The 27,159-nt window shown below is 36.7% G+C and overlaps 1 protein-coding gene across 2 annotated transcripts in view; it reads right to left on the bottom strand.

Annotated features, from left to right (window-relative positions):
- Positions 1 to 27,159, bottom strand: part of DENND1B (DENN domain containing 1B) — a 142,526-nt gene that overhangs the window by 45,905 nt on the left and 69,462 nt on the right. For both annotated transcript variants that reach the window (XM_072343491.1, XM_072343492.1), the window contains 3 exons: positions 14,156 to 14,256; positions 8,118 to 8,163; positions 6,519 to 6,620 (listed from right to left, as the gene is read on the bottom strand). In XM_072343491.1, coding sequence (XP_072199592.1) covers positions 6,519 to 6,620; positions 8,118 to 8,163; positions 14,156 to 14,256 — 249 coding nt within the window. The remainder of the gene's footprint in view (positions 1 to 6,518; positions 6,621 to 8,117; positions 8,164 to 14,155; positions 14,257 to 27,159) is intronic.

The following is a 27,159-nucleotide window of genomic DNA, read 5'->3' as shown; positions in this document are numbered from 1 at the left end:
TTTCAGAAATAAATTTCATAAACTGAAATTTAATTCACCTAATGCTTTGGAAAATACTTCTCAACTGCCAAGCCAGGTATTTCCCAAAGGCATATGTCACCTGGTGTGACATGATCAAATGATAAAGAATGAGTTTCAGAGCTCTATCTTGTATTCAAGTTACTTCATACTTTCAGCAGTACTGTTCTAAGCAGGCATGAGTTCATACGATGTGTTGATCCAGGCCTGACTATCATTACTTTTAGGACTGTTCTCAAATCAAGTGAAATGCACCATACAGTGCAATGGGGAACTGGGAGCACATGATCTTTCTCCTTACAATCCAGCTTCAGGGACACTCAAGCAGAAGAGGCACAAATGTCCTCTTCACCTGAATTTTGCAGCAACACATCTGTAACAGTTTAGTATCAGTTTCAACAGTGACTAAATCAAACCACTCTGTAAACTGCCATTTCGGCAAGTCTAATCTCAGCATAGGCTCTACCTATGCATACATACATAAACACACAATATTGGCACCAACAGCAGTTTGTTAACTGTGTCAGAAAAGAATCTTCTAATGGTGCAATAGTAATGGAAACAGCAAAAATAAAACAGTCAGTTAGAAAACAGACGTCACTCCAAGTCATGTGAGATCACTTGTTTCTATGTTCATCAGCATTTAGGGCCATTCCCTCCTGATGGATAAATAGTGGAACACTCCTCATGTCATTCTTGGAAGCAGGGGCACAATGAACACAGTTAACCAAAATCAAGAATAAGGAATGGGTGTATTTCAACTGAAAGAAAAAGGGTTCTATGCTGAACACCAAAAGTGATGAGCTTGGGAAAAATTCAACAGGTGGTAAGAAAGAAGAAAGGAAGGAAAGAAGATGTAGAGGAGGGGAATTACATGTGAGGGATAAAGGGACTGTCTTATTTTTTCTGGCAGGATCCATATGCTCTAAAATAAAACAGTATCAGGACGCTTTTGGCAAACACATATTTAAAAGAACACCAGAAACAAAAGATCTCCCACTTTGCTGCATTATTGGCACATTATTAGTTCAACAACACCAAGAACATTCCAATGAACTGGGCTTGAAGGCAGAGGGCTCCAGCACAAAAATGTGCAAGAACAATGTACTGTCAGGAATGCAATACCAGGCTGCCATCCTGGAGCAATTTCTGGCCTCAGAATGATTATACTGGAGTTTTAAAAGTTTCTCCAACCCCAATTTCTCAAGCAGTGCAGCTGAAATCCTTGCTGAAACACTCCTAAGCACCCTCACGGCCTGCCTGCTCAGGTTTCCTGCAAGGTGAAGTCATCAAACACCAGCGTGCTATCAAACCAACAAGAGACAGCAAAGCCAGGATGTAACTCGGGGTAGTTGCCCACAAATCCTCCCAGCTCCAAACATGAACCACACAGACAGTGACAGTGCAGTTACTGCACTCGGTATCACGCGTACAGACATGAGAATGGGTGCTTTAAACTCCTTGCAAGGGTTTGGTACACAGCAGGTCTATGATCACTTATAACCTAAAACTCCTTTGGGTGATGCAATAATGACAGAATAAATCACTCCTAACATTTCAAAGGAAATACACAGCACTGGTATGAAGCCAGAATACACCTCAGTGGAAACTTCACCATTTTCTGTTTGTTTTTTTCTTATATATGTTTTTATCCTTTTACCTACGATTAAGAATGCCAGACCTTTTTCTCCATTTCTTTCCACGACTTCGACAGAAATAGCCTTTTAAAAAGTTTAAAAATAAAGACCTAGAAACAAATCACAGAGTTAGAATCCTGTTAAGACTTTTTTTTTTTTTCCTGAGAGTCACTTAATGATCTGTCTCAGAAATGGTACTATTAATTTACACTAGAAGCAAACTGTTTTTATCTTCTCCTAGCAACTGCTTCTCATAGGAAAGTGACTTCATTGGGCTGTTAAACACTACCAGTGAGTGAAGAGCAATCAGAGCTTTCAGAAGGTTTAAAATCAATAGAATAGTTTGGGGGAGGTTTAGGGAGTCATAAGGTTGGTATGTGGCTTTGCCCTCATACATATGAAGTAACTAAAAAATGCCAAAACATATTGTGTTGCTTGCTGAAAAGAAGCCTTTTTTTCTTTTTTAAACTAGTCACCATATATCCTCTAAGTTTCCAACCACAGTTAACTGATCAGAAACGAGTCATGACTAATATCTCTTTAATATTCATGCGAGTGAAATAATGGGACTGCACAAAAAACGTTAAAAAGAATCATAAACTCATATAACTATTAATCAATCCCTTCCTCCTGCAAAAGCATAAGCATGCATATAAATTTAAGCATGTATGGAAGTATTTGAAAGATTTGTGCCCTAATGCAGAACCGTGCACTGTACTTCCCAATGACTACCACACTCTGAGAAAGAGATACAGGGCTATTTCTTTAGTGAGTGACATTTGCCAGGCTATAACATCATTTCTCAGTGTTCCATCCGATCAGGTGACAGTAAAAATACACTTCCTGTAGCAAGAAAGTAAGAAGATGGTGGAGAAGAGAAACAAACAAAAAAGAAAATGGAGTTTGAGTTTATTTATATCAATATTGTTAAGGAAAGGGTTTCTCAGTACTTATCTACACACAGCATCTCAGACCGTCCTTCAGCATGTACTAAAAATACTCTTCCCTCGATTCAAATGCAAATGTTTTCCAAAATAACTGCATTTTTCTATCTGATAATCGAGCTTCTAAAATTAGATCTAGGTTCAAGAGAATCTCAAGCACCACATTTGAGATTCAACATAGATATCTATTTCATACTGCTGCAAATACTGCATGCTGCTGTGGTCTTATGAGAGGTAAAATATGAGACATTTAAAAAAAAAATCTTTTTCATTGCACTACTGAACACTGAAGCACTGAAGACATTTCTTTCCAACATCGTGTTTTCAGGAATAACTTTCAGTCTCGGTAATTATTTTCCAAAGCAACTGTTAAATTTTCTATGTGAATTACAGCTGACTTCTCAAACGCTACCTCTAAGCAGTGATGTTCTCTGCCTAAGTTATGGTGTTAAAATACTGTGACTTACCTCAAAACCAAAGTTGAAAAAACACTGAATTCTGTATTGTATCATAGTGCATATGCCCAACGTGCTACAAAGCCTATGCAATTTTCAACAGCTCTGTAGATTTTACTGTTGACAATATCTAACAAACACAGAAGATAAACCAATAAAGCTTATTGTTTTCTCAAGATCGTTTTTATAAAAGCTCTGCTTGAAGTCCACAGCGATTTCAGTAAGTCTGATTTGCTAAACATGCTATCCTGCATTTTCCGAGGTTTATCTGAAAGAGCTCAAGTAGAGCAAAGGACTCATCTTTTTCAAGAGTCAACTGCAAGTAGGCATTGCATAATCAGGCGCAAGGTTTACAAACAGCTACACATCTGTAGTTTATATTAATATCTATACAAGCTTTCTTTTGCTACCGTATTACACTGTTAAGTGGTGATCAAAGTGTTACTGCATTAGGAAATTTAGTCCTGCAGAAGTAGCTTATTTTCATCCTTTTTTTAATTAAAAAATAATAGACAAATTCACAGCGAAATGATAAAATTTAAAAACAAGTGTTCGTGTCAGAAGAGAGGAAAAGGAGGGTCTTTCCCCCTTCTAAGAAAACAAAGGATTCCTGAAAGTCTTGCACTGATTTATTTTTCCAATTTTAAATACCTTAGGAGTAGCGGAACTGCTACTGGCATGGTAGTATTTCTAACAGTCAATAAATCTAAAATATTATGTGTGAATATTGGAATGAAGCCATTAAGAAGATTACAGCATGCAACACAGCAGAGGGTCCGCATGAAAAAAGGACTGGTAATTCAGGACAACTGTGACCACTGACCTCTGCACAGTCAAGACCACTGGTCAGTCTGACAGAATAATAGAGTTCACATGCATAGAAAGTCATCCAGCCTGTAACTATAATTTAAATACTTAAAAGAATGATTTAAAAATGCCTTTAAATCTCGGTTAATTTATTATGCAGCTTATTAGACAATGTCATATAGCAGTATTTTTCAACCTTAAATTTATCTTAGAAAAATTCAGATTGGGGGCACTTTATAGACACTTTACTAAGGTAAACTGTTAAATACCTATGCCAGAAGGATACCTCCAGGCACAGTGATCAAGAAAACAAATACCCAGTTTTCAGAGACAAGAAACAGCTTTAGAAAAATCTTTGAGAATATTACGTTCCTTTTGTTAGGCTGTTAATCTATCTGGAACCAATTTTTCAAAGGCATGGGTAGACTAGAGTTTCTTTTATATTTCCAGTTCTTCATCCTATTTTAACACCCTTCAGTGGTACTCCTTCTTATCATATTTTTTCATCAGAAGTTTTACTACCTTTGTACATAAGCTTATGAGTCTTATTTATATAGGCCAAAATATTTCATGTACGTAAGCATCTGACATTTGCTCTCATGTTTCAAGCCTAACATGTTATTTTGGCTCTGCAGTCCTACTTCTTACTATTTTAACCCAGATGTTAGCAGTTGAACTGTCCCTGATGAATACAGAAGGATAAGCATTCTGCCATTTTTTGTGCCAAAGCCTGGACTTTGTCTTTTGTTTGCAGATTTTCTAACTATAATTTTTGCTTTCCATTAATTTTTCATTAAATTGTTTTATATATTAAAGTACAGAAGGAGATTAAATTATTCAGAAGCTTCGCTATAAAATCCTAAAATAACTTCTGCAAGTATATTTTGCATAAAACTGTGCTGTTTTCTTCTCGTTTTGTTTTTTTTTTCCAATTTTCTTCAGTGAAGAATAGACTTCAGTGAAGTCTATTGTATAGTCCGCACATTAGATAAAATTCACTAGCAATAGTAACATATGTATATATATCCTGAGGGAGAATATACTCTTAAAAGTACGAAGAACTGTAACTTCTACTTCTTTTCATGCTAGCATATTCATTTGGAGACCACTTTGGTATGCATCTGTAAAATATATGAGAGCTTACATTCATTGCAGTTTCATTTCCACTGGTCCAGAGGACCTCCAGCTACTCTAATATGTGACCAACGATGTTGCCTAATTCTCAGTTCTACATCTAGCTATTACTTGACAAGAGGCATGTACCTCCATGACATTATAACCTCAACCTTGTACACTAAATACAAGGCCAAGTAAAATTACCAACACAATGGAAAAAGATTCAATTTTTTAACTTCACTTGTTATGCTCTCATGAATTACAGTACGTTGAATGTTTTTTTATCATCAGTTTCTTATACATCACTGAACTGAAGTTGATTCTGAATCAAGAGGAAGACTGACCAGACGTGCTGCAAAAAGTCTAGGTTTAAATGCTATTATAATCAAAGGGGACTTAACAAAATTAATGTAATCATCAAGAGTTTGATTTCTGTTGTTTCAAACACATACAAATTATCAGCAAAAACAAAGCATGTAGTGACAAAAATAGCATGTCACATCAGCGCCTTTCTTTGATTACGACAGTTTGTTTTTGCGATTTACAATTTCAGAAAACGTAGCCCTTTGATTTCAAATTTTGATATAAAATTCTTTGTGCTGACAACAGTTTGTGCATCTGTAAGTAAATAATCAAAACAGCGAATTCAAAATAATATTTTTTTTTCAGAGCTCTGTTGGGGAAAGCAAGGTAAGTGAATTTCGTGACTATATAAAATGTTATACAGAACGTGTTCCCCTATAGGCAATAGGAAAAAAAAAGGAGGGGGAGACCCTCTGCAAGATCAAAGTCCAGAAAGAACTGGCACTTAATTTATCATCCTTTACAGACAAAAGACAGTTTTCGTCATTTCAAAAGGATCAGATGTCTTTTATGACAAACTGGGTTTGCAGTTTAATTTACAAATAGAATTCTAAGTAAGCAGTCTTTGCTCTGCCAAAGCAAATGACAAACAGTATAGGTTTTTATTCGTGCAGCCCTCAGCAGGATAGAAGAGATTAAAAAAAAACTGAAATAATTTAGAGAAAACAAATAAATGTTTCAGAAAGTTGAAGAAGATCAAAGCCTGAATTTTCTGACCCCAACTGTACGAGCATTTCTTATTATATTGACCAGTGCCATCAGATCATTAATTAAAAGGAAAACGCTGGCAGGTGGCAGGGAAGGAGAAGCCGATAATTGGCCCCCTTCTTCTTTTTGCCTTCAAAAACTCCCTCGTTCTTTTGCAAGACATGCCACTAGGCAGACAGAAATGCCTACTTTGTAATATAATGATTAAGATGAGATGAAGAGACTCTTGCGTTTAGAGCAGCTATGCCTAATGAATGCAGCTAGCTTTATAATTATGATCCTACTTTTACAATAAGAAATATAATGTTCCATTCAACATCCCCTCAACTGTCAGAAATGTAAAATATCAAATATAGGGGACTACATTTGCTGCTTTTTACCCCCTTATTTCTTTTACAGCAGTTAGCAAAACCAGGCAAAAATAGCAGCTCTATAAAAGAGAAACCCCAAGAAACATCTGTAAGACTCACCACTTCACCGGGTAGGTTGTTCAGGTCATTAAAAGGGTTTTCTAGATTGTTTGTGTCAACATTTAGCAAAACCACATCTTCCAGTGATCTATTTTTCACTCTCTGCAAAGAGAAAAAAAATAGCAAAAAAAATTTTACTATGGCATCCTCCTTGAAGTGCCTTTTTACTATTAGAATTAGAAATGATGATTTTACAAAGAATAATACTGGCAAAGACAAGGTTGAGCTTTGACACATAGGATCTATGAATTAGACAAAGGAGTCAAAGATTATTAGAATACTTCATTCTTGTCAAACACTGTCATTATAATAACCTCTGAAATATAAGAGTATTCAATAAATTATTTCCTGAAAACAGAATTATTTCAAACAGTTAAGCACAATATTATATATATATATATATAATATAACTATATATATAATCGCACCTTTTAAAACCATTACATTCTTTCAAATTTGTGAAAACTAGTTCGGATATTAATCATATAACCAGAAGAAAATAGAGCAAAGTAATTATTTTCAGATTTAAGTCCCAGGCATGTGATCATGTGATGTCTACTAGTATCTCAAAAGATATTCTTTTGTCACTGGACTTGATTAGCAGTTATGCACTAAACAATTTATTCCTTTCAGAGAACAGATTTTTAAAAAGCACATAAAACTCTTCATGTATGGTCCTACAATAATATGCAATATTATGGGTCAGAAAATAATATCAGGATTTCAGTGATTTCATTTACAGAGAGTATTTGTTTTGTCATTTTCTGACTAAATAAAGATCCTAGTCAAGACATTACAATTGATGCACATAGATTATAGGAGCTTGGTCAATGAGAAAAGAATATTTTGCCTACAATTAGGAAACATAGAAGTGCCAGAAGTTCAGACAGGAGGAGAACTCATTGGTTTAGCAAATCTGAATTCCTCCTCAGAAACTGCGCTAGTAGAAGAATAAAACAGTTCCTGGATCAATTACCTATACTGCATGATATTCATGTTACACACATAGACAGACCTACCTGTGTCATCAAACATGAATAGAAGGAGACAAAACAATTTGTTTTTCCTATGACTCAGCTACTACTTCTCACTCATGTGAGATCTGCTGTTTTGTTGTATGATTAAGCTTGAAAAGGCTTTTGGTTTTTGACAAAATTTTCTGTTTTCTAAAATAAAAGTTATAAATTTTATTGGATGAATGCTGGACTCCAATTTATAGTGGGAGAAGAATGCGAGTCAGCTGGGAAATCAGAGGGATGCTGACTTTTACTTGATGATGACCCAGAAATAAATTTAATTACTATTACTGTAAAGATCTGAAATGCTGTTGAACTTCTAATAAAAGCATAAAAAAATAGTATCACTGAGATGTTAATACACACAGAAACAAATCATGATGTAGAGCTTGCATTTTTCAAGACAGCATTTCAAAAGCATCATTCCAAATAGGGACAATTTCACTTCTTAAAACATTGAAGCTTAAAGTCTGTAATTCTGAGCTAATAATCGGGGACTTTTCCAGATGCATTTCCATTGAAATTATTATTTATGGTACACACGTCATGCTTATCACTACTGAAAAGCGTATAGGGAACTTACCTCTATTAAGCTTAAGTGGACACCAATTAGATAAGGCATAGGTGCACTGAAGAAAAAAAGACAAAATCCAATTATCTTTTAGCTACAGCAGCTTTTGTGGATTAAAACATTTAAATAGTTAGCTTATTTGGTCTCCAGGTAACATTCACTGTGTAAGATTGTATTTAACATATACTCTTGAAATTTTTACTAGCTGAGAGAAATTATTATCATTATTACAATGCAGTAAAGATGACCAAAAATAATGGACACTGGTCCTAACTGAGGAATTATGAATAAAATGATGTGTAAGGCTTCCTAACATCCTGCATATCTAACTTCAATGACTACTGTATAGCTACTATAGTAAAAGCAATCCTATCCAAGTGAGAAAATTGTCCATCTCCAAAAGCACAACAATTTAAAATGCCGTTCTGGAGAATGTGGTGTCAGTGAGCAGCACTCATATAATATCTCATGTAACATCTCATATGACCCAAGATAGCAAGCTTATCATTTCCAATTTGCATGAGACAAGGAATCATTCTCCACAGAGCCTCTGCAACAAGACCTCCTGCAATATGCAAGCAATAAAGTAAACTGGTCAGATCCATTTAAATAGTTTTCAACAATGTTTGCTTTCTCCCATTAATCTGATAAATAATACATTCACAATCCAGTGTTAAAGGAAAAAACACCAACAAAAATCATCGTTGTGCTTTTTTATGCTGTGAAATTACTAAAAATATTCTCTCTGGAGAAGCGAGCGATAGATAGACCTGTTCAAGGAACTCTGTGGGAAATTAAATTCTAAGAGAGCAGAGAGAAAAATCAAAACTAAGGACTGAAAAATAAATTAAGGCGATACCTCTGATATGAACAGTGCATTAATCTGATCACCTAGCTGAGCTTAACGAGGCACTAACTGCTCAGGGACCCGCTTCCTGAGGCCAAGGAGGGGCTTTCCTGGGCCACTTCCTATAGCCTCAGCAGTGCAGGCCCAGCTTTGCGAGAAGAGCAAACGCAAATGGCTACAGCCACAGATACTGTAGAAAAAACTGGGCACACTATGGATTATCCAATTGTTCTCATTAGGAATGTTGAGTGGAACAAATGAAAACAGAACAAAAAAAAAAGTAACAAGTAACTGACAGATGAAAACAAGTTTTCTATATGTCTGCACTATCAAAAATCAAATGTTTGGAGAGACTGCTCCACAGCTTAAGGCCTTCCGGCAGTGGGGTGCAGACTTCCAAAAAAGGGAAATGAAGACTCCCACAGTGTCTTATTCTTAGCCCAATACTGAAAACCTGTGACCATTTCAGCCAGGCTAGGGCCTTATGCCTTCCAGACTAAAGATAAATTACATGAAAACACAAATGGGTTTCTCTCCAAGAATGTGCCTGCAGAGCAGATGCACATACATTCATATGTAGCGAGGAATTAGACAGTTTGAAGACACTATAATTTCAAGAGTGTCTGACACTAAGCAATATATTTGAGTGAACAAATGCGAGTGACTGTGGTTGGCGCCTAAGTGCAGATTCTTCTGCTGAATGCTGAGCAAAACAGATCCTCCTCGGGTTCATCACATCAGAGCACCTCAGTGTTACAAGTGACACAAACTGGAGAAACTACAATGAAAAGAAGTGCTATATCACCTATGTATTTCAAGCACGGTTTCCCAGCAGCTTCACCAGGCCTGTACTGACTTGTAGTAGCTGATGATTTGCTCCATTAATAAATCTGTCATTAGAAAGGGTGGCGTGCAGAACAAAGCAACAGCCACATCATTCCAATTTCAAAGTTAACAGAACAAAGCTAATTAGATAAACATATATTGAAAATGCAGGAAATAAAAAAATAATAATAATAATAAAAAAATTTAAAAAATTAAAAAAAAAAAAAAGCAGGTATGAGAAGTCCACCTGATTTTCAGCAAAGAATTAGTTTCATCACTGCTGGACACTGAACCCCTAAAGCCAGAGTTTTTTAACATGTACATAAAGTTGCTTATTGTGGTAGTACTGGGAACTGCTATACCGGTTTTCACTTATGCACATTATTACAAAGAATGTTATTAATCTACAGCATGATTTCCTAAAATAATAATTATGTTACACCAAACATGCATGTTAATTGGAAAATAATTGCCCTATTCTCAGGAAAACAGACTTGCATATATCCCAATTCAGGAGAGATCAAATCTCATAAGAAGGCATGCTACAATCCTAACTTGAATTTTCTAATTGCATTATATTCTTAACACAGCATCAGTAGAACAGATGCTTTATCATCTACAGACTAAACTGTCATACACTCTTATATCAGCAACTTAGTTTGCCAAGAAATCACACAAATTCGATAAAATGTGCTTTACCCTTTAAACAAATTGATTTTATTCAAATATAACTACTATAAGAACGATCAAACATAAGCTCTCCTGAAAGCCAGTCCCTAACTGCATGAATGCAACCATATCATATAATGGCCTGGGTTGGAAGCAATCTCAAGGATGATCACATTTCAGCGTCCCTGCCAGAGGCAGAGTTGGCAGCCACCAGATCAAGTACAAGACCAGGCTGCCCAGGGCTCCATCCAACCTGGCCTTAAACACCTCCAGTGATGGAGTACCCAAAACCTCACTAGGCAGCCTGTTCCAGTACCTCACCACCCTCTCAGTGAACAACTTCCCCCGACATCTCATTGCCATCTTCACTCCCACAGTTTAAAACCATTCCCCCTTGTCCAATCACTATCTACCCTTATTAAAAGTTGTTTTCCCTCCTGCTTATAAGCTCCCTTTAAACACCAGAAGGCTATAATGAGATCTCCCTGCAACCTTCTCATTTCCAGACTGAACAAGCCCAGCTCCTTCACCTTCACCCCATCTTCATAGGAGAGGTGCTCCAGCCCCCTGAGCATCTTTGCAGCCTTCCTCTGGACACCCTCCAAACACTCCATCTCTTTCCTATGTTGGAGGCCTCAGAATATCTTTTCTTCCATACACTTCAGAAGTGATCTTAAAAAATACTCAGAGAACTATATTTAGAAAATCTGCTGCTCAAAATTATGTTCTCAGAAACTTACTTCTCTGTGTTCTCTTTTTCTAGAGCTAAAATGTGCAAGTCATCTCACTGTCTAGTATTTTTTGTTCTTTAAAAAAAGGAATTGATATCTCCTTATTTTTTCATATGATTGTTCCAGTTCTCACATTGGAGATGTCAGCAGAATTTAAGGCCAACGTATGTTACATGGGGAAAGAAAATCAAGTCAATAGACAGTATTGCTCCCACACGAGATTCTGAACATATTCATGACCAACCTGAATCGCACGACACTCCACACTGGTGACGGTACATTTAAAACTTGTCTTCACTTAAAATTGCTTTATAGAACAAAAGAGGCTTTTAGATTACAAAGGAAAGTGGGTGAATTTAAGTGCAGATTTATCTCAAAGATGCACCTTGCTTTTCTCACACCCACAAAACCCGCCAGCCAAGCAGTTCAATTTTCTAAATTCTAACCCTTATAGAATTATATCATTTATCTTTAGGAAATTTTAAAAATGTATAGTTCAAATCACCACAAATAAAAAGGTGGATTTCTCACAAACATGTTGGATGATTAATGTGCAAAGCACGTTGCAGGATCAGGTCCTGTACTTAGAGCAGTAAATTTACATGTATTTTATCTTTGTTTAAACACATTCATACTCCCTTCAAATGGCCAACATTATCAAAGAGATAATCCTCTACTTTGTTTACTTTACTATCATTCCAGAATAATGCAAAGAAAATGAGTTAGTGGGAGACATCTCAAAGAGCAAATTAAACAACGTAGTTTTTAAAGCAGGAAAATGCATTATGTTTAAGAGTAAAAAAAGTGTTTTCCTAAAAGCAATTATTCTGTCCACGATATCAAAATGAAAATATACCAAAAAAACCCCAAACATTTAGGAAATTATTTCATTCACTTTTAATTGATCTTCTTGAACCACACACTGGGTCTGGTCTAAGAAATACTTTGACTCCATAAACTCATCAAGTTTTTCTAACCTCGCATATTATAAAGCTAAGAGGGAAACATTTATTCACTGGTAGACACAGAAGTAAGAAGAAAGGTAAGTATTTTATTCCAAACTATCTCTAAAAACAAACAAACAACAAAAAAAAAAATTCAAACCAAACTTGATCAGACAGAGAATCATAAATACATGACAATCTAATAAAAGTCTGAGTTACAGCTGCTGAAGTAAATTCATCAACTGTGCATTTCCTTCTGTGAACTTTATGTTTCCATTTAAACAATATAAAGAAAAGGAAACTTTTTTTTTCCTCTTCTATTGTCAAGCAGTAAAAGAGAAAAGAAGATATAAATGAGTTTTACAAGTTTAAGAAACTCCATGCTTCTTTTTAATGAGTAAAAAAATTTCTCAGGTCACGCCATAATGACCTGGAATCTCAAGTATTATCATCATCACAAGGAGCTGTATACAGCATCTAACATTATTATTTCTGAAAACATCTTCTGTGCTCAGGAGGGCAAATAAAAAATCTTCTAGCATTCAGGATGCACTCGGCAGGGTACAGCTTAAATAGGGGTGTTGATCTACCTTCTGAGAACAGCATTTATGGATGATACTGAAGAATATAAAAAGCTTCTGGCAAGTAAGATCAAGTAATACAAAAACTAAACAAATACATCCAAGATATATCCCCATCTTGGTGCATTTTATCAAAGCTAGGAGGAAAAAAAAATGGGACAGAGCTTCTCCAGAAGAAAACTATCATTAAAGATGAAAGGCTTAGCTACTGTTGAAAGCAAAGCATGAAGGGGGTGTTTTTAAAAACAAAAAATAATATACAGATGAAGTACAGGAATCATCCCAGGCAAAGTTATACCATGGGCAGACATTGAAAACATGAGGAAAAAATATCAAAGACTGAAGGAAATTTAATGAGAATTCCTTTCAAAACAAGAAGTTAGGTGGAGTGGGTGGGAGTTAATCGAACATCAACAGGTTCCAGATAAGAAAAAATAAAAGCCCTACAAGCACATAAACATAATTTATTTCTGTGAAGAAAAACTGTTAACAAAATACTAGAATCAGGCTGGTACGCATCTGACTTGGACTTGGGTTTTGTATATAATACTTTTTGATCTCTAAAATAGATTTAAATGGTTCATTTATTCACCACAGATTCCGAGCATCAATTTGAAGTGAAAGCCTCCAGGGAGAGATACTCTTGTATTAGTTCCCTAAGGAAGCTCATTTGGCAACATGTGGCACTACTGCCAACAGAAGTAAATATTTTCTCAGCCTGAAATCCTAGAATTCAAGTATCTGGAATTGAAAGTTACCTCAGATTAGCCTGGTATAATGAGTAATGAATGACCTTCACAAAGGAAACATCACCCCTTGAAGGATCAGAAGTCACTCAAAAAGTGGCCTTTTCCAGTTCAAAAATTTAACAAACACGTGAAGTCAGCTATGTGGACAGAAACACATCAGAAGTAATATTTGTTATCAGTTCCTACAATGAATTTGTTTTACATATAATAAGGAGATTTAAGCAAATTTGGCCAAGTGTTGGACACGATCCTGAACCTGGGTGACCCTAAAGCACAGACACGGAATCATCCCTTGGACCTCAGAAAAACACTGATGCTTAAAAACACTAATGCTTAACTCCAGAAAGATCAGTCAGTGTTATTTCGAATGCTGCTATCAGAATCATCTACCGCAAGTTAACATAAACATTAAATAAATGAAAACCATAAAACTGTTTCGTTCAACTTACTGAACATTAAAACTCTACCAATGAGACATGAACATTACAAGCATGATTCTTAGATGCTCTGCTGATAGTAATCAGGACAGTAAAAAGGCATGCTGAAATATCTCTGTTCAAGACATTATTAAGCACTGACTGAAGTGCTTTCATGAATCAGACCCTGTGCATTTAGTCATGCAAGAAGATCTTGTTTTCATGAGTTATTTGGAATTCTAAGACAGGCAAGAATCTCAGAAGCACAGACAACAGGTTCTATCTTACCAGCAGTAGTCCAGGAGATGCGGAGGAAGCACTGGGATGTAAATGTGCTGCCAATACATGGGATACAATAACGCAGCTGATGCATGAACACAAGCAGTTAACTAAAAAAAAGAAAAGTCATATACACAGAATTAGCAACAAAAACAAAGATGAAGAATAAACAGAAAACACAACATTTTAAAATAATGTTTATGTTTGGAAGAAACTTCACCTCCTCAAGCCACATATGATAGTATTTTTAATTACTTAACTATGCCTACACATAAACCTAACATATGCACAACGTTCACAAGAAGTTGTACTGATGAGTCAAATTCCAAGTCAGCCCTGCTCAGCTCATCTGAACAAGATCAGCACGCAGTTGTTGATGCCTGTCATGGTCAACAGTTGTGGGTACAGTCACGCACACACAGCCCAATTCTAAAATCCGCTCTATTTCCAAACTACCTTTGCAAAAGTAGAATAACTCTATAGTGAATGTTCCCTGTGACAGTATTGCAACTGAGTTACAACTTTCAAAACCTCCTGCTTCTCTCCCCCGGTCCCTAAAACAGGAACTGGCAAGTCTGGCAGTCAGCATCACCAGAAGACAAAGAACTCCTTGGCCAAGAATGAAGGAGTTACAATCTGCTTCCATTCAAAATGGTCATGTAGACATATCTGGTTTCTGTTGGTTTCTGTGCACTTTTAGTTTGTTTTTTGCTTATTTTCTGGTTAACTGTTAAACAAACCATCACTGTGGAACTGATCAGGGGCTACGTCTTGTTCACTTCTTAAGCAAACAAAATAATGTGCAGTACATCATGAATTCGGATTTAATCTCTGAAATACTGTGTTACTATTAGGGAATCAGTCCATTTTATTTACGTTAGTAAGTATCCATAGAATGAGAAAATATCAAGAACACATTCAAAATGAGGCAGCCAATAACCACCATGTAAAACATTACAAACCTGACAAAAAATTATATATATAAATTTATATATATATTCATGTGTATAAATAATGCCTCACTTGAGGTCAATTGGGATAAAAACAGCGCTTGAAACAAAAATTAAGAAACTCAACCGTAAGATTTAACACAATCTCTTATGGGTTTGGCAGGTCACACCCAGAGAGCACTTTCTGCTATTGATGCTATATTGTCCTTCTGCTTTTCTGCTTTACTTACCAGCATTGCCTAATGAAGTATGAGCATGGAAGCACACACAAAGGGAATGCCCCACACGGAAGACTCCAAGCTTATGGAAGAAGACAAGGCTGTCCTCATGTTTTATATCACAACAAAATTACTGTCTGAGGTTAACTTGATTATTGCTGCCCTTTTTTAGACGTGTACTTTTACAGTAACAAAATGAAGAGCTAAAAATAAAATGTAAATCCTGCCCATGTAGCAAGTACTAAAAAATTATGGATTTTACAGGAAAAAAAGTCCCTGTTGGTGAAACAGAACAGCAGTTAAAGCTCTCACACCCAGGCTGGCTTGGATAGTTACTCCTGTAAATAAAAATTACGCTGTAATTTTGTATGTATATTTTTACACTAAAAAGGAGGAAAAAAAAAAATCATTACAAGAGCACCGCAGCAGAAATCAGGGACAATTACAATTTGTGCAGCATAGTTTGCTCAGCACTCAGATTAATATAACACGATTAAATATGGAAAAGAAGAGGGTCTGAAAGCTCCTAAGGGATATCATTAGGGCAAATTGCCAAAGAATGAAACATGAGCCAGTCAGGAGAGCTGGAAGCTGCAGCAGTACCAAGGGACCGGAGCGCTCGACAGTTGGAGCTTCAGTGCGGTGTGAGCTGCGGGTTAAGGCGACGGGAGGCTGCTCGCTGACACGCGGGATGTCACCATTGACCGGCACGCGGCCCGCGCCTGACAGCTCTGCTGCAGGAAGCCAAGGATATCATCATCCCCTACTTAAACTGGTCAGTTCATATTAACATTTCGTTTCCTAGCTTCACGGCAAACAGCTGCAATTACTCTCAGTTCAGTCTTACAGAAAAGGCTGTTTTAATAATTAGAGTTTGGCGACTAAGAATTAATTAATTTGAGGGATGAAATTAATGAACACTTACCAGTCTTCTACGTGGTGGGATTTATGAGTTTTATTTTCAATTTCGTTCCCTCCTATGTTTAGTTACAACTAGTAATAGTGCAAATCAAGCCCAATATTATGGGTTTGGGTCCTTTAATAATCCCATATTCACTCCAAGTAATCATAATGCCCACATAATAGTCGTTATAGAATAGACATTTCAAATCACAACTGCCTATACAGAAATCAGCATGTAATTCAATCACAGACTGAATTAAGCTGAGATTACAGTCACATGGGTGACCCTCCTCCTCTTAATAATTATTCGTAAATTATGAATTAACATGATGACACAATTTGAATAAAGAGAGATTCTTCCTGTCTTAAGTACGTCTGTGTTGCGTTTTAGCTCTTTAACAGAGGAAGGGGACAATTCGATTAAAAACAATAGTTTTATTAACTTTTGTTTCAGAATCTGTATTTCGGTGTAGCACTCAGACTGACATTTAACATAAAAAAGGAAGAGCATTTCTAGCGGGAACAGTAAAGATTACTTACCCATCAACATTTTGCTCTATTGCCCTCACCCTTATTTTCAATAACTTTCAATCTAACATCTCATTTCTAAATTTCCATTTACTCTACTGCAGTACATTTCCAAATATTTTAACACGGCAGGAATACGTTTCAGTTTCCTGCTGTACGCAGCCTGCAACACAAGCAGCTATGGGAGTCTGCTACTCTTCAAACCGCGTGACATTTTTACTACTGTGCCAACTCTGTCTTTAAGCAAATACTGATATGATAATTATGGATTTCATATCAAATCACGCTTTCTGGCAAATTTTCTTTTTAAGGGTTTCAACACTGAAAGGCACTATTTAAATAACATACCTTTTTAACTATCACACTATCACATACAAAGAGATGGAGATACAGAACACTGCACATCTCAGAATAACGCTGCAAGTCCAACCAGTTCAAGCGAACACACAGAGCACACAGAATCCAACTTCTTCTATCAGAGCTTGGAGGTCTGAAGAGATGACCACGGGATATGAGGAGAGAACATCTGAAGGCAGCTGTGCCTGGGAGAAAAGCCAGTAAAAGCAGGAATAGGAATAGGGGAGCTGGTGGAGGAGAGGGGAAGGCACAGAGCTCCAAGAGGAGAAACCATCTTCTCCTGCTTGACTGAGTGGAAAGTAGTGCAACAGGTGAGATCTTTTGCAGAAAACAGTCCTTTGTATTGTTTATTGAAAAAAGGTACTTGCATGGAACCTATTTGTTCACAATCCACTTTTAAATAAATTATTTAGAGAAACTGCATAGATTGTAAAAGTCACCTATTCAGAATAGGCAGTTATTACCCCTAAATCATGAGGTTCTCTTCAAAACTTCGTAGAACCTTTCCTACTTTACCTGTGACTACCACAGATTACATCAGCAGGGAACTCAGATTGCTTTCATAGTAAAACTTGCATAAAATTGGCTGTATTTTTACACATGCACACAAACAAGTCAGTGCTCAACTCTGCAATATGGTAAACATCCTTAAATTTTTTTTAAGGAAGCAGGAAGTTTCTGCAGGGCCTATGTATTGCACTTTGGTAGCTTACCACGTGGTTTGAAGCAGTGAATGACGTTGGGATATACAACTACAGTCCACTGCAGTGGAGAAAGTTACAGGCATTGTATCACAGCTCCCTACAAAATGGACTGGCAATTTTTAAATAAAGCTTGCATCTTTTGAACCCCATTTGTCAATACCGAACTGAACTTTCAGTACGTCCCCAGCAATTGTTACTTTTTTAGAACATTTCTCCTTATTTCAAACAATTTCTTCCAGATTAAAACTTTTATTTAATCTACTATTAAAAATGAGTTAAAGCAAATGGGTTTAAAAAAATCACTAAACAACCTGAGTCTATACAAATTTAGTTTTGAATTGCTAGCATTGTGAGAGGACAAGAATAAAAATCGTGTCTCATTCTATCAGTTAATGAATTTATTAGAGTACAACAGAGAATTTCAGCTTGTTCCCGGTATCTTCTGATAACTGTGGTCTGAGCCACCATCTCAGCTTTCACCACATGATGAGGAAAGCAAGCAAGGTTTTTGCTGAAGTTCTGTAGCAATTCCAGCACAATCATTTTCTCCTCATTAAAAAAAAAAGTCAGAAATGTGTGTGAGCAGATAATAGAATTTCTCAAAACAGTGGAAAAATGCATCACAAAGTTTGTAAGCAAAATTCATCATTGGGTGACAGTAAATTGATGAATACCAACTTCCAACAAGGCTGAGATGACACACAAATCCCAGAGAGACCAAGGAACTCCCTTCCACCTCACAGCACCGAGCTGCCACTCAGGAAAGACTGCTCTAAATTTACACAGTGCTGAACAGGAACAGTCTAGTCTGAACAGCTTTAGTTCAAGGCCTTTTTCAAAGCAGGTTTACCCACTCCTGGGCAGCTACACCTTCCCTCTCATGCATCTGTAATAATTCTAATGTGCGTATCTGCTACTCCAATATTCAATTTATCAATGAACTGTGGATTTTAAATTGAGTAGGCTTTTTTGGTTTTTGTTAAAACCACAGCGATATAACTAGAACAAAGATTTTCCACAGGCTTGTATATTATGTTTATTCCATACCCATTACTTATACAATTTCCATGAGTAATACAAAAACAATTATTCTGTATCCCATATAAAATTATTGTTTCTCATCTACCTCTCACTTTCTATGAAAATATTTTTATTTAAAGCAGCTTCAATAACCTAAGGTAGAAAGAGATGCAGAGCACAGGTGACAAGGCTTGCACACACATTGCAGTGTAAGAGCTAGAAAGACAGAATTTGATTAGCAGAATCTTGTCTGAAAGCCAAAAACGGCAACAGAAGTTAGACAAAACGCTTAAGTAAAATTAACCCATGACACCATACAACCTTTCAAAATCTACAGTAAGTAACTAAAGAATTACTGTGAAAAAAGCCATTTCCTGAAAAGCCTTCAAACACTGTCAATCTCTGTCAACACCATGTCCAGAAATGCCTACTGAAGTGCTCTCTCCCTCCTCCCTCGCAGTACCATTGGGCTAAAGAACCGTTTCCCTCCCACTGCCTTGACCACACATATGTTGAAAGATGCCAAAGATTCTGTTAACTCATCTACTTTAGTAATACCTACAACAATAGGTTGTAGAGGGTCATCATTTCTATTCAGTATCTGCCATCAACCTGGACTAACTCTTACTGCACTTACCCCAGCACTCCTGCACATCAGAATCGCTGTGAAAGCAATGGCCTCCTCCTGAAGAAGAAGCCTTCATCAAGTGAAAGGAAGCATCTCCTCTACGCTATTAAAATTATTAGCTCATCAGCTTTGTCACAGGAGACCTCCATATCTAAATCTTGTTTGGTCAAGAACAAAATCAGGCCCCAGATCTGAAACAGATACTTAGTGCCTGCTAAAAGCAGTCTTCTCATCCATTTCGTGAATGAGAAGGTGAAGACTGCTGGGGATTAAAAATGGGAAGGGAGCCCTCGCTTTGGCCATTTTACGGTAGAACATATAAGCCTCCCCAGCTCTAAAGAATAAGTAGTCAGACTAAATCATACACTTAGTCTACTCTGCTGGCCTTGGAAAGAAGACAGAAGCCACTGATTTTAAATAAATAAATAAATAAATAAATAAATAAATAAATAAATCAGCAAAAGAGACCAGAGTATACTATCCAAGCCATGATAACCAAAGCCACTTCTCATGCATTTCCTTAATTTAGCTCCTGGCTAATAGTTTCCCATCTGCCATTCCCATAACCTCAATGAAGAAAAAAGGGAGGGCCTTAAGTGAGCCATAATGTATTTTCCTCCTGTTGGCAAGATGAGGCCCCCAGCACTTCTTCCTCACATAAGGGAGAGAAAAGGGAAATATATTTCTAGTCTACAGATGAAACACATCACTTCATCCAATGTGAAAATGAAACATGAAAAATAAAGTAATAATAAAAACTAATCTCTTGTTTTGTCTTAGTGTCATTCAATTCCTTTTATCCTTATTCTGGAGAAGGGAAAGGGAAAGGAAGAGAAGAGTGTAGTTCATGAATTTGACAGCACTTCATTTACAATCAGCTTCATTCTTTCCTTGTAATTCTCGATTCGCAAAGCAGCATTATGGCATCATTCCTTCGCATTAGCTTGGAAAGGAAAAGACTGAAGACACGGTTTGTTCCTTGCCTATGGCTTCAAGAATGACATGCTTCTCAATAATGAAAGCTGAGCAGAAAATAAAATTGAAGTGGTAGTAGACAGGTGAGGACTTGGTGAGGAATATTACAGGCATACTGTGCTTACACTAAGAACCTGCATGCACTTTTATGGATAATCTGAGGTACATATATACCCAAGTAGGTGTGGTCTGCATAGGAAAAGTCACATAACTATTCAGTTACTCCATTTCACCATTCTGACAGAGGCTTTTTGTGTTTTATGTAGAAAAACATGCTTGAAATTAGGTTGAACCAACTTTGACACCTACCACATTACAGATTAGGATAACTGATGCACCTCCTCCTGATATTCATTTTCTCTATAACAAACTAATTATTCTTCTTTTCAGCACATTAATTTCAGCTTCCTCATTTTTACATCTAAGTATATTCTTAATAACTTGTGTATTCTCATTTTGACATTCATTTCCTAGCTGCTTTACCTCTTCCTCTCCCTCAAAAAAATACACAGACAGAAGAACATGTACCTATATGTCTCTATGTCCTTTTTCTGACTATCTCATAACTCCTGCTCTTTTTCCTCATCTAATTTTATGACTCTCCCTATGGAGGAAGAGCTACTTTCTCATAAAATAAGGGAGTTCTGCAAACGTTCCTTGCTTCTGAAAGTTTCAAGGAAAATAGTTTTTATTAACATCTCCTCCCCCAGAGTAACTCCATGGTATGTTCTTCTGCCATACACTAATTAAGCAGCAGCAGGGAACGGCTTCCTTGTGAATAACTGACAGACAACTTATTTACTGCAAGACTAGAGATAACCACTGACTATGTTATAATTCATCTCACCATTGGTGAATTTCAGAAAAAAAGCGATAAGGCAGTAGTAAGTGAAAAAGAAGAAATCTTGCCATAATGGCATAGCAGAACAGAGAGCTAACAGTACATTCACATGCTCTTCTGTAACTCAGCTTCATGCTTCCTCTTCCCACATGAGACATTGCTGGTCATCCATAGCAGCATATGGACCTCTTCATTTCCTATTTTCATGCAGCCCAACCCACAGCTGTACCTGAGATTTTGTATGGCAGAATTTACTGAATTGCCAAAGTTTACGTGAAGGGAATGAAAAAGCAACCCTTGCCTATATCTGAATCTTGGATTTCTTTTTTTCTGGAAGTGCTAAGTGAGAATTTTATTCTGAAATGAATGCATAGATCAATCTGTATGACAAAATGCTTTCCTACCACAGAATTTGTGTTCAAATGAAAACCGATGATACAGTCCCTCATGTTTTACACAAGGCGATAAGTAATAGCAATCTGCAGGTTTTCTGAACTTCCAGATTGAGAGAGTTTTCCAGTTCTCAAGTCTTGCTACAAATCCTAGCCTCATTTCAATGCCATACTGACATCTCCCTTCCCTGCTCCCATAACTCCACTGCTAGCAGCACACTGGGCACACATCCTGACAGGACCTCAGCTGCACACCCAGCACCCACCTCTGGCCAACTTACCTCAACAACGGCCAGTTCATTATAGACCGCTCATACCTGAACTCTTAATTATTAAATGCCATCACTCTTCTTCTGTGAGCAGACCAAATGATCTAATTGACCTAACGTTTCAGAATGAATTTTAACAATACTTCTGGGAGCTCAGTAAGTATCAGCAGAATATCTGTGCTGCTTTGCAAGTTAATGATAAATTCCTACCCGCTTCTATTTTCCAAGAACTAAATTTAGCCCTTAACACATCTCTGCCCACAATGTACTACCTCACAGGAATTTGAAATAAGAATTTCACTTCAAGTCTGTATTTTTTTTAATTACTGGGACAGCATTATTTGAAATCGATCTATGAAAAACAAAGTATGTTTTTAGATGAAACTGCAACTACACTGAGGGCAGAATGAAAAACAACTGTGACTGTTGGTGGTTGAATTAGAACTGGAAGCATCACACCAGCATAAGGAAACATGACGCTGTCACTAAGCTGTATGACAGTTCCCAATACAATGCCACAGTTTTCCCCAACATGGAAGGCTTGTACAGAGCCAGTTCTTTCACTGTTTTGACTCTTTATCTTGCAGCACAGAAGCATCTCCACAAATAGCCAGCTTTGTACTCCAATAAAAACTCAAAAGAAGGTCTATCTTTCTAGGCTCCACATTAACTTGCACTGCATTCCAAAAATCACACCTCAGCTATCTGGCCCAGTCACAAAGCACTGCTTGGCTCATTTCCTAAGTATACCCAGCAACCTGCAATACATACACCGCAGAGAAACTTAAATGAAGCGAGATAAACCAACACCACAGCTGTTTTCTGAATCAGTTGATAGTACTACTTTTTTGGGACATAAAGGATATTGGAATCAACTCCAGAATCTTGGATTTTGGGTCAGATTTGAGAGGATTGAAATGATTCATAAAAATAACATGTTAAAGTGAGAACTGCTTGGCCTCCCACTCAGCTGTTCTCCTGCATCATGTTCACCAAGAAGCGTCCTCAACTTCCCAGTGCCCGAGTGACCACAGAGAGCACAACTGTACCCAGAAAGGCAATGGAGACAAAGAACACACAGCTACCGCTCAGACCAGCTAGCACAACCAAGTGGAACTGCACAAAGCTCTCTTTACATATAAGGAACAGTAAAAATGCTTCCACAAATGTACATTGTGCGCAGATGATTTTCAGTGCTCTTCCATAAAAAAAAAAAACAAAAAACAACTGTCTTTTATCGACAAATACATTCTTTCTTACAGGGAGCACCAATGATGCCAGCACAAAGCAGAACACTGGAGCCACAGTGCTCTGACACATCAGACTCGTATTACCAAAAACAAATATTGGTCAAAATGGAGATAACGTTTAGACATTTGCTTTAAAGTGTAGCATCCTTTCCACCTGCCACTGCAGGCCGCAGAAGATACACTCTAGTTAACATATTACTGACAGGATGATGAGAAAGCTCCTGTCAGACACTGGCCAGCCGGGTGTTTGAGACAAAACGCGCAGCCCCAGCTGACTAGTTAGAGGAAGGCTGGTGAGGTACAATTACAGAGGCATATGACAAGCTTTCATGCTTGAGTGACTTGAGAACCGATGACATGGCTTTAAACAGCAATCCTTCCTACCTCCGGTCACAAAACAGCAATAAGTCAACTGATGCACTGTTGTAAAATCATGATTTATTCCTTTGCTTTGAATACATGAGAGTATGGTATGATGTTCTGGTAGACTACCACAGCAGGTGCACTTGGGGCCTCAACATCTAGGGCCTGCCTCCAGCATGCATAAAATCGATGTTGTAGTTCAGCCTTCCTGGAAAAGCCTTCCCCAGCACTTTAATAATTTATAGTGAGATTAATTTGAAAACTTACTGTACTGAAACTCTTACAGCTTCATGCACCTAAAAAGAATACATGCAGATGTTGTGATGGTGCTGTGCAAGAATTTGCAGTATGACATTTAGGAAAGGTCTTCCTTGTACGGGTAAAATGAAACAACAGTCAGCTCTGTGAATAAATCAATTCCTTTGTTTCATTCATTCATTCTTTCGTATGTTTCAAAGCCAGATAATTTATTTCCTCTTTCTGAGTTTACCATTCCCAAGCCAGAAACGGCAATTTTTGCATCTTACAGAGCATAATCCTCAGGCTAGCTGGATCTGTCTCACTATAACACTAAGCCTGAAGCAAGCTGTGAGGTTGGTGATAATCACATTATTAAAGTGGCTGGAAAGTCAAGCTAATAAAAGAATCAACAGTTAGGGCAAATAATGACCCAGAAGCTATGACAGAAAGGAGCAGTGGGAAGTTTCCACTTATATCTTTGTAGTAATTGGCATGGCAAGTAGACAAATATCTCCATCAAAGCAGTATTTAAAGGGATATAAACAGTTTAAAGACAGATGCAAAAAATACATAGCAATTGTAAATATGAGAGGTTTATAAAAAAAAGTATGTTTGGCTAAAATAAAATATAATCTGAGAATTGAATCAAAGCCCCTTCAGATAAATTTGTAATTTATTTATTTTTTTAATTTAAAATACTACTCAACAGCTTAATGCAAGAAAATTTTTTCTATAGTTCCCTTTTCCAATGAAGTAAACCATTCTGAACAAGCATCCTTCTTTTTCCCTTTTGCCTTTTTCCAGTACTGATCTCTTAAGTGAATAATGAAAGCATGAAATTCATAGGGCAGCAATGCTAAACATACAATCTTCTACCCTTCTCCCTACACTTCCATCCTCCCCTCAACAAGGATGAGGAAAAACTAGGCACGGCCTTGAATTATGCCTTTTTCTTTATCAGTCCCTGTTCTGAGATAGTGAACCAAAGCAGAGCTGATAACTGGTAGGTCACATCACAACCCAATCCCCATGAACTGACATAAACACTCGGTATTCAGTTAACCTCAAAGATAAGGCACAACTCCCTTCACAGAAAGTTGGACTTAGAAAAGATCATTCTTTCAAAAACAGTGCTACGCAAATCAAGCTGTAATTTAGGAAAAATGAAGTACAGCTCTCACAACACAAAATAACCTGCTGTGTTTTGTATACAAAATAGCAAAACAGCATAAAGCTGGAATACAAGTCATTTGCCTCCTTGTACTGCATAAAGTATTCCAACATTTTAAAGAAGAAACGTGTATAAAACATATTTAAACATTCTTGGCTATCCAAGTGAATTCTTCGAGGAGATCCTGGGAAGTGCTCAATTTGCTTTTTAAATTCTATTGTTCTGCAAAGAAGGAAGCCTAGCATTGCTCCTACTCTGTTTACAAAAGAGTTCAGCAGGTTCTCACTGAAACTCCTGATAATCCAGCACTACTCACTTGTTTTATCATATCTTACTTCTGAAAATAAAAAATGTACCTAGTCCAGTATTGAAAAGGCTGTATAACAGCAGTAGCTTCATTTAACTACAACTTACATAATATTAGAATACTGGGAAAAAAAAATAACCAGAAGAAAGTGGAACTGGTGTGCTCTCTCCTTTCACACTTGATCTGCATTCCTACTACTCATGCTCACTGCATGGTGACAACCCTCAGGACATCCAACTTCTACTGCGTACAACTAACAACCCTTGTCCAGGTGACACCACTAAGATTACTATTACTTCATGAAAAGGTTTATTCCAGACAGGTGGACATTAAACAAAATGAAAAGTGCATTCTACTCATTGATCTGCCATTGTTTCCAAATAGTTTGGAATATGAAAGTGGAAATAAGGTGGTGAATGAACACAGTGTAATACTGACACAGTCTCTGCCGTTGTCACATCAAAGGAACAGAGGTCAGCTGAGATGTTGAACCTAACAACAACAAGCCATAAGAGAGTCCAAATGTAGGCTGAGAGTACAACTGCAAACCCTGCGAGGCAGACTGACATGCCCACCTGCAAAACCCTCTTCCACAGGCACAATCATGATTCCACAGCTGCAATCATGATTCCTATTTTCTCACTACTGGAACAGTAAAAGGGGTTTGACTGGAGCATCATTACACTTGAGGGTTGTTGTGTTGTTTTTTTTTTTTTAATGGCATATTTTTTCTTTCATTTTTTCCTATACCAAGATGTGTCCCAAACTGGCAAAAAATAAATAAAATAAATAAAATAAAAATAAAAAATCAATTCCATGTTTCCTTTCAGTGCATTGTTGAATTTTTACAAGGCCAGGTTCTTGGAAAAGGTTTTCCCTTGAAATTCTCTATGCCCACTAGGGTCACCTTATTACTCTATTGCAATGCCCAAGTCTTCCCATGGCCAGTTCCACAAAAAATAAAAGAAACAATATGGAAATCTCTTAAGATAGAGTAAAATCTTTGGCACATAAAACATATGTCATAGTATGGCAATTTCAAGACTGAACATATTCATTCACTACTTGTTTTACAGTTGTTCTTTTAGCTCCCGATTATATGACCTCATGTTTCTTTCATTCCTAATTAACGTAGACAATTATTTTCACATTCTGCAAATAATCACTAATGTAGTATGTACTTTATGTATAGCATTTTTATATATTAGATAGCTTATAATTACATAAACTGTATAGATATATGCATTACATTTATATACACACAATTTTAAGAATCACTGTAAATATAATACATATAAATTTAAAATAAATTAAATTAATTTAATTTAAATTATAAATTAAAGGATTTTAATCCGCTATTCATAGTCCAACATTTCTCGCTCCTTATACACACACACTGGAAATCAGCATCTGCATGTCTTTGAAAGTATGAATTTTTAATACTATACCCAAACTTGTGCCTATGTATTGAAAAATAGCTGTTCACTTATTGTGTAGTAGAATTAGTAGTGCCCAGAAATGTAACACTGATTTCCCACCACAGAAACAACATAAAACAAAATGTTTTAAGGGTACTTTTGAAAAATATAAGATGTTTTTGAAGACTGATCTTAACAAGCCCAAACAACATGTGTAGCAAATAAAACCAATGACAAAAGTAGCTTATAAAGCAACAGTATCATAGTAACACGAAATTAGTATTTGGTACATATTCAAAATACAGTGAATTTTAAAACCTCATAAGATTCCAAAAATATATATTTTGAAAAAATTAACACCTGAATATTTATATATAGTTTCCAAATGAAATGCAACATGCTTTATTAAGTAGACTACACAGGTAAAAGAAAAAAGAAAAAAAGAAAAACATCCTAATGTGGCAGTAGTGTAAAACCTT

This window comes from Excalfactoria chinensis, chromosome 8 (assembly GCF_039878825.1).
Source record: "Excalfactoria chinensis isolate bCotChi1 chromosome 8, bCotChi1.hap2, whole genome shotgun sequence".
Taxonomy (NCBI): Eukaryota; Metazoa; Chordata; class Aves; order Galliformes; family Phasianidae; genus Excalfactoria; species Excalfactoria chinensis.
This window is presented reverse-complemented; position numbering and strand designations above follow the sequence as displayed.